The 13,531-nt window shown below is 41.8% G+C and overlaps 1 protein-coding gene across 7 annotated transcripts in view; it reads left to right on the top strand.

Moving 5' to 3' along the window:
- The window catches only part of kcnip3b (Kv channel interacting protein 3b, calsenilin), a 52,562-nt gene that overhangs the window by 22,667 nt on the left and 16,364 nt on the right, over positions 1-13,531 (top strand). Inside the window, exon 1 of one of the 7 annotated variants that reach the window (XM_046387925.1) lies at positions 5,122-5,311. The exons of the other annotated variants lie outside the window; for them this stretch is intronic. Within the exon in view, the coding sequence (XP_046243881.1) occupies positions 5,287-5,311 (25 nt within the window). The 5' untranslated portion in view covers positions 5,122-5,286. Of the gene's footprint in view, positions 1-5,121; positions 5,312-13,531 lie in introns of those variants that run through there. 7 annotated transcript variants of the gene reach the window in all.

Here is a 13,531-nt window from a genome sequence, read left to right on the forward strand (position 1 = left end):
GGGTTGTGACAGCAGCTATTTCATCTCAGTGATGCCAAGGGAAGAGAGATTCAGCCTCATCAGTGGGCAAGCCCTCAACTCAGTAATGGCCTGCAGCTAAAAATAGCAACACAGAGATGGAGATGTGTATCAGAGGGAGGTGTGGTGGCGGTGGTGCTGAAGCAGTTGCTGGTGGTTTATTTTAGGTGTGGGTGAAGTTGAGACAACAAGCAGGGATGAGAAGGATAAATGGGAAGTTTGGTGGACTAGTGGACAGTCAGTGACAGACAGGCAGGGTCAAAGAAAATAAAGAGGGCACCAGCTATATGCAGTGAGGCACCAGCGTACAGAAAGCCACAAGTACAAACAGTAGTTAATATTAAAATTATTTCATTATGCTACTGAGATGTTATGTTGTAACTACTACTCCCCTGTAATAAAAACACACAGGGAGCTATGAGCTATCCCTTTAGAGGCACATGCAGGTCAACAGATTTCCTAGCATGTTGGGCAGTGGATATGGCACTGTGTCATATTTTCTAGCAATCAGTAGAATTATGCAAGCAAAGTGGGGTCTTTTGTGTTACATTTTGGGGTGGCACACCAAGTAAAACAATGCAGGATGCATTGGGACGGCACTTTTCCTGATTTTTCCCACCAGCTCTTTTATTTTATTTCAAAAATCCCTGTAGCACTGGACAATCCCAGAAGATATATGAGTGAGCACCATTCACACTACATTTCCTCAAACAGAGCTGATACTGAGTGTTTTTAATACACTGTAACTATTGATGGAGTCCTGAAAAACCTCATTTTTATCTTCCACTGACGATTGTTCATTTCTTTGGGGTTAGTCATTATGGCTATCCTTCCAAGTCCTGTCCTGGGCGATTATGTTTAATTCTAATCTTTCACACAGAGGGTCTAACATTTTGTAGATGTTTGAGATGTGGTTTTTAGCTGGCAAGTTTTTTTTCTATTACCATAACAATAAAGCTGTTTGATTAATTGATTTTGGAGTTAGGCCAAAGATTTTATTTTGTCACCCTCAAAAGGCTGATTTATTGTCCTCAGTCCTATCACTGCCCTCGGTTTGAACCACAGTCCCACATCGATGGAAGGAAATCAGTGTTGTCAACAACTGGCATATCAGCTTATTTCTAAGATGAACAGGCTAAGACACAAATATATTCAGCTTATAATGATATAAAACAAGAAAACAGTGCCAATGGCTGAGACCAAAAATCAGAACCTTGGAGAGCAGCCCCATGTGGCTGGGAATAATTCAGGACCTTGGACATAGGTATGTCTTATACAGTACGTGCTATACTGAGGTAAAGACAAAACTCTCAATACTTCATTCCTAACACTCAGATACATGTTACCTTTCAAAGACAGCACTGATAATAATCTGTGTTATTTATTTAGAACAACCCATTATTGTGATCACAGTTATAATAATCTGAAGTTATCATCTAACCAGCAGAACCTTTCATCAGACTCATATCTATATCAATACAGGAAATCATAAGAAAACAGGAAAAATGGTAATGTAATTTATATTTTTGTTTTTTTGTTAGTTTTATTTTGGTTTTTATTTTTATTGTTTTGTTATTTGTTTGGTTTTTTTTTTGGTTGTTTTTGGGGTTGGGAAGAAACCGAAGCACTCGGAGTAAACCCTCCTGGCAGACCAGTAAGCACACGTGTACTTCTCACAGCAAAGAGGTCAAGGCTGGGAATGAACCTTCACCCTTTTGCTGCGAGGCCACAGTGGTTAGCACTGAGGCACTTGTGCTGCCAGTTGACCTGAAGTCCTGCTTCATACCCAGGCTGAACAGTCTGTGGCCACACAAACTGTTCAGCCTGGGTATAAAATGAGACCTCAAGGTCTTAATAGACCCTTTACACAGTAGACATGCTGGCATAGCAGGAGCTTGCCATGTCTGCTGTGTAAAGGGTCTGTCCCACCCACCCACCCTAAGACTGCAGCCACTTTAGGGGCAGCGGGTGAAGGGCTTGACCATGGTCTTGAAAACACATGTAAAGAACCTTCTAGCAAAGCTCTTCTTTTTTGCTGGCCTCAGATGTGTTGCCAGACTGTCAATGATTTCTTGGAAAAGATGTTCATCCTTCAACAGCAGGTTCATTCGGATTACATCCGTGTCACCGATCCTCCTTCTCAAGTCCTTCTTCACTGCCTTGGCAATCTTTTGGACATGGTGGCCACTTGTCTTGACAATAGTGTCACAAGCTGCGACCTCTGCCAAGAGCATCTTGTTCAGTGTTGCGGTGATGTTCTTAATTTCATCTACAGACACATGAATCCAATGATCTTTCAGAATCTCGCTAACCACCCCCGCCACAATAAGAAGGCACAGTCTTTGCCACTCTTGGCCAGGATGTACTGTGGCCACACTTGTACCTTCATCAGCTTCGTCACCAACAGCTGGCTCACCAGTGGCAGAAGCTGATGCTTCGTCACCAACAGCTGGCTCATCAGTGGCAGAAGCTGATGCTTCGTCACCAACAGCTGGCTCATCAGTGGCAGAAGCCCATGCTTCGTCACCAACAGCTGGCTCATCAGTGGCAGAAGCTGGTCCTGTTTTAAATACAGACTTCGTTATGTCATTCTCCTTTTCCGGGGGGCTCTCTATGAGTGCTGGAAGATTTGCCACCTGTCTCCTTATCCTCCTCAAAGCAATGTTCACAGGATTCCTCTTTGTCTCATTCTGCTGGACCATCTCGTTGAGCCACTTCCACATCAACTTCATGAAATAGTCCACTTCTATGTGAATCTCGCCCATATATTGAGCCCTGTGTCCTCTTGGTTTTAGATGTTTGTACATTCTTGCAACCAGCTGATTACTGATTTGCTGTTCGCTGTCTTTTCTTAACTCCTCGCCTTCCAGCACTGGGATCATTTCCTGCACCAGCTCTTCCCCTGTGTCAAACAGCTGCTGCAGTGACTCCTTTTTTTCAGCTGAGGAGCAGTTAAGTTTCATCCTCAGTTTTGCCACGAGTCTAATGATTGACTCCTTGGCAAATCTAAGAACGAAAAGGGTCTTTATTTTATTTTTCACGTTTTTCCAGAATGATTTCTTGACCTCTGGTTCAATCTCCCTCTCTGACTGAAGTTGGTCTATAACATCTATTAAAATCTCGTGTGCTATCTTGTCTGTATCCTGAGCAGTGCTGGACACAAGCTGATAGTATTCACACTCTGAAATGTCATCCAGACTAATGAAACTCATATCACTCGCCTGCTCTTCCAGGATGTCCTTGATGGCTTCGGTGGTTGAAGCGATCAAACTTTCCCTAGAAGAAACTCCTGGGCTTTTCTCTTCTAAGGGAGTTATATAATCCTCTTTCTGAAGTGACACGGGCTCAGACTGAATATCTTTATTGCTACCTGTGGACATCACCTGGAGCATCACCACAACAGCTGGCTCATCAGTGGCAGAAGCTGGTCCTGTTTTAAATACAGACTTCGTTGTGTCATTCTCCTTTTCCGGGGGGCTCTCTATGAGTGCTGGACGATTTGCCACCTGTCTCCTTATCCTCCTCAAAGCAATGCTCAAAGGATTCCTCTCTGTCCCATTGTGCGGGAAGATCTCGTCTTTCCAGAACGATTTCTTGGCCTCTGGTTCAATCTCCCTCTCTGACTGAAGTTGGTCTGTAACATCTATTAAAATCTCGTATGCTATCTTGTCTGTATCCTCAGCAGTGCTGGACACAAGCTGATAGTATTCACACTCTGAAATGTCATCCAGATTAATGAAACTCATATCACTCGCCTGCTCTTCCAGGATGTCCTTGATGGCTTCGGTGGTTGAAGCGATCAAACTTTCCCTAGAAGAAACTCCTGGGCTTTTCTCTTCTAAGGGAGTTATATAATCCTCTTTCTGAAGTGACACGGGCTCAGACTGAATATCTTCATCATGTGTGCACGTCAGCTTTGAGGCAAGTTTTTTAATGTTCCTCAGCACGTGTTTGACGATCATCTGCAGTCTGCTGCTGGAGCACCCGGAGGACCCGGAGGACCCGGAGGACAGCTCGCTTCCGTCGCTGCTGCCGTCGCTGCTGCCGTCGCTGCTGCCTTCGCTGCTGCCTTCGCTGCTGTTGGACAACTGGGAGTTAACCTGAGCTGTGACTTCCTCCGCCAGCAGCTGTGTCACTTCATTCGAGTTCTGGAAACGGATGTCCTCTGGGACACCCATCGCCTCAGTCAAAGTCTGTGAAATAGTGTCACCCAGCGACTCGAGGACTTGCTCCTCGGTTATGTTGACGCTTTTCTGTGATCCATCGGAGCCTTTGGGAGATCTGGGAGGACTCTCTGTCAGTTCATTCTGATCTGTGAGGATTTGTTTTACTGCCTCCAAAATGTTTTTGGATATGTTATTAATTATATCCACGCACATATCCGTTATGATATCTTGGATTTTCTTGTCAATAGACCCTGATTTCAGTTTAACCCACTGTGCTGGCGTCAACTGGTCCAGGAACACCTGGACGAGCGGACGAAGGGTCTCCTTAGTGATCACTGGGAGGGCCAAATCCTTCTTCTCTTCTTTGTTTGATGAAGGCATCTTATGCTGTTTGTAATCGCTGTGCTGTTCTCCTGGGAAAACGCTCTGGGTGTCTTGTGAAAACTCTCAGAACTGAAGTGAACTGACGGTTTAGCTCCAATTTATAGATGTGCGGATCAAAAGATCAAATCATGTTGGCTTTCATCTGTAAAATGAAAGGACACCATAAACCAGATCAAAGCAGTTTTTTTTTTGGGCTCTTCTAAGCCCCGCCCCCAAACAGCTGTTTTCCTTGTAGCTTAGCAACAATAAACATGGCTGACCGAGCAAACAATTTAAAAATACACATTCAAACGATAATAATAATGATAGCAAATACAACCACCTTCATATAAAATAAAAGTTTTCTTTAATTGTTTCTTAACTGCTTCTCAGCTGGAAAAAGGGGACTTGAACAGTGAGATTTCAGGGCTCCAGACCGCGACCAAATATTCACATTTTGCGACAAAATCAGGAGACAGTGCGAGTGTGAGCCTAAATAAATTTCAGGCAGTGTGCCAGTAAATTCCACACCCACTCACACACTTCCGATTAGTAGCCGACATTTCTTCTTTTTTGAGTGGAAGGAGTGAATATTCTGGAATCTGAGGCTGCAGGTGGTTGGCCAATGTTAGTGAGGGACTGGAAGCAGCATAGATATCGATGGCTGTAAGTAGCTAATGAGTGAGAGGGGGCAGTGGAAGGGGGCGTGTCGGGTTGACTCGGTTACCAACGGCAGCGGATGAACGAACGGTACAATGACTACCGTATTTTTCGGACTATAAGTCGCACTTTTTTTCATGGTTTGGCCGTTCCTGCGACTTATACTCAGGTGCGACTTATATAATATATACGGTAATTTCACATGTTCACACTAACAGTCGCGAGGGGGCGCTCTAGGCTGGTGTGCCAGTATCTGCAACGCCTATTACTCCTGTACCACCGAAAAAGAAACACGCAGCCAAAAACGGTAATGGAGCAGCTGAAAGAAAGTTTGTAGTTAGCGAGAAACTTGTGAGGGACTGGCAAAAAGCGGAGGATACTCTAACTGCAATGAAGAAAACCAAAAAAGCTAATCGCGGGCTAAAAGCTAGGTGGCCACAGCTAGAGGAACAGGGTTTGGTAAACTTATGTTGTTTATGTTATAGTTATCTGAATATCTGTTGATGTGTTACATTAACATACCAGACACCCATTCAGCCCGTTGTTCTCTAATCTATTGTTATTACTATAATTTACCGTTCAAGGTGTAATGTCTGTTCTTGATCTCTGATTTTCTAAAATAAATTTCCCCCCCAAAATGCGACTTATAGTCCAGTGCGACTTATATATGTTTTTTTCTTCTTCATTATGCATTTTTTGGCTGGTGCGACTTATACTCCGGAGCGACTTATAGTCCAAAAAATACGGTAAGCGAACAATTAATCGGTTCTTTCTCCCTATCCTGTCTTGCGGGTTAGGCCCATCACAGCCAGAGACTAGCCGAGGACGAGGCGCGTCCTGACTCAGCTATGGTGAAAAAAACCTGAAAAAGCAGTGTTCGTGACAAATGGCTACGTGAATTTAGCTGGCTTCGGTACTGCAAAGACAACAATTCAATGAAGTTCATTGAGTTCATTATCCACAACATGCCGGAAACACAAGATTTGCCGAAGACACAAGCACAACTCGGATGAAACACGACACACTGGTAAAACATACCGCTAGTGTAAAACAAAATATACCGTGAGCTGTTCACAGAGACAGCGTCTGTCCCAGAAGCCTTTAGAGGGCAAGAGACTGCTAATCACAGTGTTTTTGAACACAATCAAACAACATAGTGTGAACAAAGATATGATTTTTGAATGTATATTTTCTATTTTCTGTATTTTCCAGTGCCATAATGACTGATTGTGCTCTTTATATGCTATATTTATGTTGGTGCTGTGGTTCACAATAAAATGTATCACTGACTTTAAAACAGTTCATGGTAACCCCTGCTTTTATTATCAGATTATTTATTAGTAACACTGGAAATAAGTAGAAATGTGAATATTTGCATTGCCTGTTGTTTAAACATGTGTATTCCTAAAATTTTTGGTTGCGCCCCTAAATGTTCTGCTTGCACCCCTAAAATTTTCAGTTAGGGGCCACTGCGCCCCTAGTAAAAAAAAAAAGTTAGTCTGGAGCCCTGGATTTGATTTCTTCACTTAACTGAAATACCAGCCCTTCTCTGTGTGACTTTTGCCTGTCAGTGTAAGTGAGGTAAACTTCAGAGGACAAGCGTGTCCCGGTGACCATGCAGCGCTGCGGCCTAATGATGCTTGAAACGGGAGGAGTGTTAACGGGTGTCGGTGTTGTGTGTTGTGGTTTGTCAGGGTCGGTCATATGAAACGACAGCGACAGCAGAGCTTCAGGACGGACCCAACATCATGCGATTCAGTTCACCTCCTACCAGGCGACAAGGGTAGGAGAGAGAAACAAGTGAAAGAGGAGAGAAAAAGAAGAGGAGGAGGGAGTTAACATCACCTGTAAAGCAAACTGGGACACTGGTTTAAAAAGGAGCCTTTTAGCGTTAGCTGAGGGGAAACAGGAAAGAGTTGACCATCCTCTGGGAGAGTACTTGCTGTTTTTGTAAGTTTTTTAGTGTGCACTTGAAATTTTTGTGACTGTGAACTGAGTGTCTTCTTTTTTTTCATGTAATTTTTTTGGATGGAACCTCTCCTCCTTTTATTTCGCGGTTTTGTCTTCTGAGACCCCCGTATTTTCCTGATTTTATTTCAAACTGTGCTGCTGGTGCTCCAGGGGGTCAAAATTTAGAGGATGAATGCCTGCAGAGCAGAGTGTGAAAGTGAGATCACCAAGCTGCTGCGCTGCTTCTTTGGCTTCATCACTGGGACACTAGTTCAAGGTATTTTCTCTTTTATTTTTGCTTCTTAAAACTGTGAAAGTGAAATTGCTGACTTTAATAGGAAGTCTTTTTTCATCTGAAGCTGCGAACATTTCAAGCTGGGGGTTCATATACTGTGTGTGCTTTACATAAGTATCTCAATATTAGGCTACTTTATACTTCTACTCTGCTAAATGTCAGAAGGAAATAATATTGCACACTTGCCTTCCCTTTCAAATTGACATCATACATTAAACACGTATGTTTTTAATGTATGTATTGGTTTCAGTTCTCGTCTGAGTGTGTGATTGTTTGACCCTGTGGGACACTGGTGTGTGTGTGGGTGACTGTGGTCGTTGTCTGGTGCTAATCACAAAACCTTACAGGAAGCAGTGTGTCCTGATTCAAAAAGTATATTTTTTTTCTTTCTGTTCATTCTTGATTTAAAGAAGGCTTCTTAGTGTCAGAGTTTTCTTTTGTCTGGTCATCATTTTGTTTATCGTTACTGTTCTGTTCATCTTTTTCACAGTCTGTCCTGCTTGAGTTAGTCCGTACGTCCTTCTGTTCATCATTGATTAAATATACGCCCTTCCGTTCATCATTGATTAAAGTAAATCTATCCTCTGTCCTCCTTCTGTGTCCTTTCATCCAACAAACATCATCAAACCACCATGAGCTGAATCAGCACTCCGTCTCCCTCTCTCTTCATCTCCATTGTTTCCTGTTTTGCCACACTCATTTCTATTTTTTTTTTTTTCTTTTTGAATGTTGATCATCAGTACCATCGTGTCACTATCTTCTGTCTCAGATTCTCCTGAAGTGAATACAGATAGCTGAGTGCACCTCAGGGTGTTTACACGGCATCAGGAGACACAGAACTAGATGATGAATGTTCTCTGTGGAGGGAAAACAGCCATCTTTAGCCACAATCTTTGTCCAGCCTCTCTTCATCATATATTCCCCCGTTTTGAGTCTTCATAATGGATCCCTGTACAAGTAGGGGTTCAGGTCTCATCTGATCCGTAACCTAAACCTAATTCTGCCTTCAGCATAGTGTAAAGGGAGGGAGGAGAGAGGAAGTTAGAGCTGCTTGGGTGTTGGATGAAGAAAAATGAGAGGGATAAAGCAACAACCTGGGCAGAGGCTGAGGAGGAAGAGAAGCTTTGATTAAGAAAGCTCTGTTTTAATTACACAGCTAAGGTTGGCTGTGAACCTGCCCAGCTGAGGTGGTTTTATGAGGAGAGGATTATCTTATGTGGAAGTGAAACTGGGTTTGGTTTAAACTGGAATAGATGGGGTGAGGAAAAGCCTGAAAGAGCTACCCTCTTTCCCCTAATCACCTGTGTTGTGTTCTGCAGCTCCTGTAGAAAGTTTGTCCAGGGTGTTGTTTACTGAGTTCAGAGAGGGCAGTTCATTTCAACACTTGGTGCAAAGCAAAGTTCTCTTACTTAATCCCTGAACAGGTTGTTAGGGAGAATGTGAGCATTAGAAAGACTTGGAGCATAGAATCAGCTATCTGCAGTGTGTTCACAGTCTTTGAGCCCCCGTGTTTAATCAGTTGGCTCTGCAAGTGCATAGAAATATGTGCAATCGCCATCGCAGACTTTCACATGCATGATTACATGGTATGGCTTTACAGAGAATGGCATACTGATGCTACAGTCTTTTCATATTATATTTTTTGTTGTTTGTTTTCTCCATGTATTGGTTGTGCCTGATCAATCATTTTGCTGTGAAACATGTAAACTGATGACGTGACAAACCACGCAGCTTCCACCTATTGGTTTGCAGCTGAGTAAGCTTATATACAATCTTGGAATAGTAAGAAAATTTGATCCATTTTCTCATGTTTCATTTCCTTCTCTTTCCTCTTTGATTGTATTAGTAAGTGAGCTGCGGTGTCCTCTAGTGGACAGAGGAGATATTACTGCTGGGAAACAAGAATTTGTAGTGCTGACACTAAAAATGTGGTCTTTGGATTAATGATTTAGTCAAAAATTAGTGAAAAAAAAATACCTTTTTGAAATCCCCACAGTCCAAGGTGCCGCCTTCAGAGGTCTTGTTTTGTCTGACCAACAATCCTGAACCGAAAGAAATTCATTTTACTGTTGAAAAAAAAAGTGTAAGAAAACCAGGTAACTCAACACATCTTAATGCATGAATGCAGCTTTGACTGTGTCTCTTATACAAAAGGTAAATGAGTAGCTTTTATGTATTTTACACTAATTTTATGTTTTTAATACTTGCTCCACAGTATATGTTAAATGCTGCAGTTCATTCTTTTGGATAACAATCATGTTACTGTGCACCATCGGTGGGTATTTAGTTATTTAATACAACTGCAGAGGAGCTGCACTTCTGAATTAAATTACAAACTAAAAAAAGGTCTGTCATTTGTCATTTTGCCAATGGCAGTGGGAAACACTCAGGCACCTCTAGAGTCTCCTTTTAGTGTCCAGTCCAGGAATAAATGCTCCATTTACCTCATAAGGATTTCCTGTAAGTGCAAGTTGTGGAGTGTTCAAAACAGAACACTGTATGTGGTCAATTATGTTCCATTATCCTTCATTTAAACACAGCAGGAACCTCATTAACAGGAAGGATATTTTTTGCTTTAATTCAAGACTAGACTGACTTGAGATTAATACAGTTAAGCCATATAATCAATTGATGCAGTCAACACAAAGTAAGAAATGTCTTCTGGGGTTTCTTAAAGGAATAGTTCTATATTTTGTAAAATATGTTTATTGGCTTTTTCTGCCGAGAGCTGATGAGGAGATCTGTAATACAGACTGTCTGTCATACTGTATCTGTCTATTAAAGTAAGGCTACATCCAGCAGTTGTAGCAAAATCCACCTACCAGCACCTTTTGCACATATTTTACAAACAAGGATGTGGCATGCGTAGCGCTAACCGAACTGTAGCAATGGAATGTTATCATCTCCATTTGCAAACAGTATGTTATGACCTTAAGGCAAAAGGCCAATACTTAAGTTATTTTTGTGGTCCTTCACAAGGGTCCACTTTTTTCTGATCTCGTTGAGGGTTTTGTTTCCCTGTTTATGAGACTGTGAAACCCTTCGGAGTCTCAAAGAGTGTCAAGTGGCCGAGTCCATAAAAATTATTTGACTTGAAAATACTTTGTTCATCTTTGGCACTGTGAGTAAGCCTTTGGCTTGGCTCTCTTGCACACAGATATGAAGCAGATATATCATAATCCTGACTGGTATGTTCTTTGTGAGGCATATCTAAACTGTCTGCCTTTTTATACTTTCACGGGTTTTGGTTGACAGAGTTTGTGCTATAATGCATTTTCCACCATTGGTGGCTGTGTGGTGCCACATTTTTTCAGCTGCTTCCAGCTCTGTATGCTGTAGCTGTTTCTAACAAAACACAACCAAGTGAATCTTGGGTCGAATAAGGTAAGAAAATCTAACCAACCTACCAACCAGTTAAACACTGGCGAATATTCGCCTCCCACTCACTTCCATTCAGTGTGAGTGATTGGATGAATAAAACATTCAGCTCAGGTAGCAAAACAAATTTGCATCTTGGGTCCATTTGGAGTTCAGCTATGGTGAAACAGCATTTCCAACATTCTGCGCACATTCAGCACCGTCAGGCTGTCTTGTTGGTTTAATCTCTATGTTTCTTGGCTGGTATTCTCTTGAAGAATATAAAACAATCTTAATTCTTAAATCAAGACATTTTGGACAATGCTATGCTCCCAGCTTTGTGGCAACAGTTTGGAGAAGGCCCAGCTTTATTGTGCCCCAGTGCACAAAGGAAGGTCCATAAGGACATGGATGGATGAGTTCGGTGTGGAAAAACTTGAACTGAAGAACTTGACTGGCCCCCACAGATCCCTGACCTCAACCCCATCAAACACCTTCGGGATGAACTGGAACAGAGATTGCGAGCCAGACCATTTTGTCCAACATCAGTGTCTGACCTCACAAATGCTCTACTGCACGAATGTGCAAAAATTCCCACAGAAACACTCCCAAATCTTGTGAACCGATAAGCCTCCCGATAAGAGTGGAAGCTGTTTTTAGTTGCAAAGTATTTAAAACATAATGTCATTAAAGCTCCTTTTTGTGTAATGGTAAGGTGTCCCAATACTTTTGTCTATTTAGTGTATGTAGTCAACAATCAAAAGAGAGGAAGGGAGTGAGACAGACAGAAGAAAGTAATGTGGAGGTGTGTGATGTGAAAGGTCAGAAGCTGTGCAGTGCCGTTTGATCCCGTACCTCTGTTTTATCTTCCTCTCTCGCACTGTGACGTGGTGTCACAAACTCAAACAGACTTTTAAATGTGGCCTCTGACAAAAAAGTACACACTCTCTCTCTCTCTCTCTCTCTCTCTCACACACACACACACACACACACTCACACACACACACACACACGCACACACTGAAATCTCTCTCACCTGATCACCTTTTCCACAGTGCCAGTCAGTTGCCATTGTCTGTATGTAAGATTCAGGCTTCTTTCTGGCTGTGATTTCTAGAGGTATTGTTAAAACTCTGCAGCTCAGCACTTTAAAGCACTCTGTTAGCATTGATCTCCACAACTGAGCATCCACGTCTAGACTTTTAAACTTTCTTGTCCTGTCAGACTTTGCTCTAATCCAGGATCTTCAGTCATATTCAAAGTATTTCAGGGAAGCTTGTTAGTTGTTGTGTTAGTTCGGCTGCATTATGGGAGCTGTGATGGCTGCTCTCTCTGTGGAGGCCAGGAGGCGCCTCTCTCGGCCCAGCTGCCTCTCTCACTGTGGCCACAGCGCAGCCAGGTACCATCGCTCAGGTAGGCACTTGTATGTTTTCACCTACGAATCATTAAGCGCTTCTTTGTTCACTCTTTTGTCTTTTCATTCACTCTGCCACTCTCTCACATTGTCTCCCATTTATTTCACTTTTGTAGTTAAGTTTTTAGTCAAACATTGTGTTCAGTTCTATAAAATCATTTCCTCTGCAGTAGAGATCAATCAGTTTAGAGTTGGACTTTTCTGTAGGTTGTGATTGTATGCCTGTGATTGTGAATCACAGTTACCAGAAACTGTAAATATGAAACTCACTGCCTCTCAGATTTTCCCCAGAAGAGTTGTAGTACATTTACTGTAGTTAAGTACAGTATTGAAGAACTTGTACTTGAGCTGAATATTTTTATTTTTATTTTAAATGGCTTTACTCAACCTCATTTCAAAAGCTGACATCTGTGTTACTAGAAAGACCTTTTATAAAAAGCATACATTCATAAAGTACTGCTACACTGTCATAGATTAAACTACTCTGAAGTGTAAAAAGTCGTTACTCTTTTCAATTCAAGTCCAGTGGAGATTCCAAAGTTTCCAAAGATGATACGTGATATGTCACCCTGGATCTTTCGGGAAATGACATCTAGAATTGTTTCACCTAAAGATTTTAAAGAAAACATTAGTATATGGCACCAAATAAATCCGAATTTAAACCTCTTGGGGTCACAGAAGTAGAATATTTTAAAACATGATATATAAACATACATAGAAAATTAATTGATCGATTAATTAATTAATGGAGCCTATATACCATATCTTTAATCTATTGAGAATAGACTCATAAAATGTTCAAAAATATTTTTTTAAATTGCTAAAAATAATGCCTGAGGCTTGGACTTTTTTGGTGGACTTTTTTGCTTTTATTTACTTTCTAAATACTTTCATTAACAGGTTAGTAGATCATGTTTTCATGAATTGACTGCTGGTTGAATCACTTCTGTGTTACATGAGTGAACAGTATGAGCTGCCTTTAGGTATGTGACAATACATTATATAATTGTTGTAGATTGTAGAATATTACAGCTGAAAAAGTAATTTCTCATAATTTCACAGCAGATGTTTAAGTGTCATTTGCGTTCCTCTCTGACTGTGGTGAAGACTGAGGTCGTTTTGCTGATGTGTCTGACTGAGAGGAACCAGTCTGGGTCCTCTCTCCCTATTTACTGACTGTTGTGTCAGCAGGCAGCGCCAAGCCTACCTTTTAAAAACCTGTTAGTGTCCTAATGGCCTGCCCTGAGGAGGAACCACACGCACACACACAGACAATAGACCTGACAAATGCACTTTCGATATATAAGA

The sequence above is a fragment of the Scatophagus argus genome, chromosome 4, assembly GCF_020382885.2.
Source record: "Scatophagus argus isolate fScaArg1 chromosome 4, fScaArg1.pri, whole genome shotgun sequence".
Classification (NCBI taxonomy): Eukaryota; Metazoa; Chordata; class Actinopteri; family Scatophagidae; genus Scatophagus; species Scatophagus argus.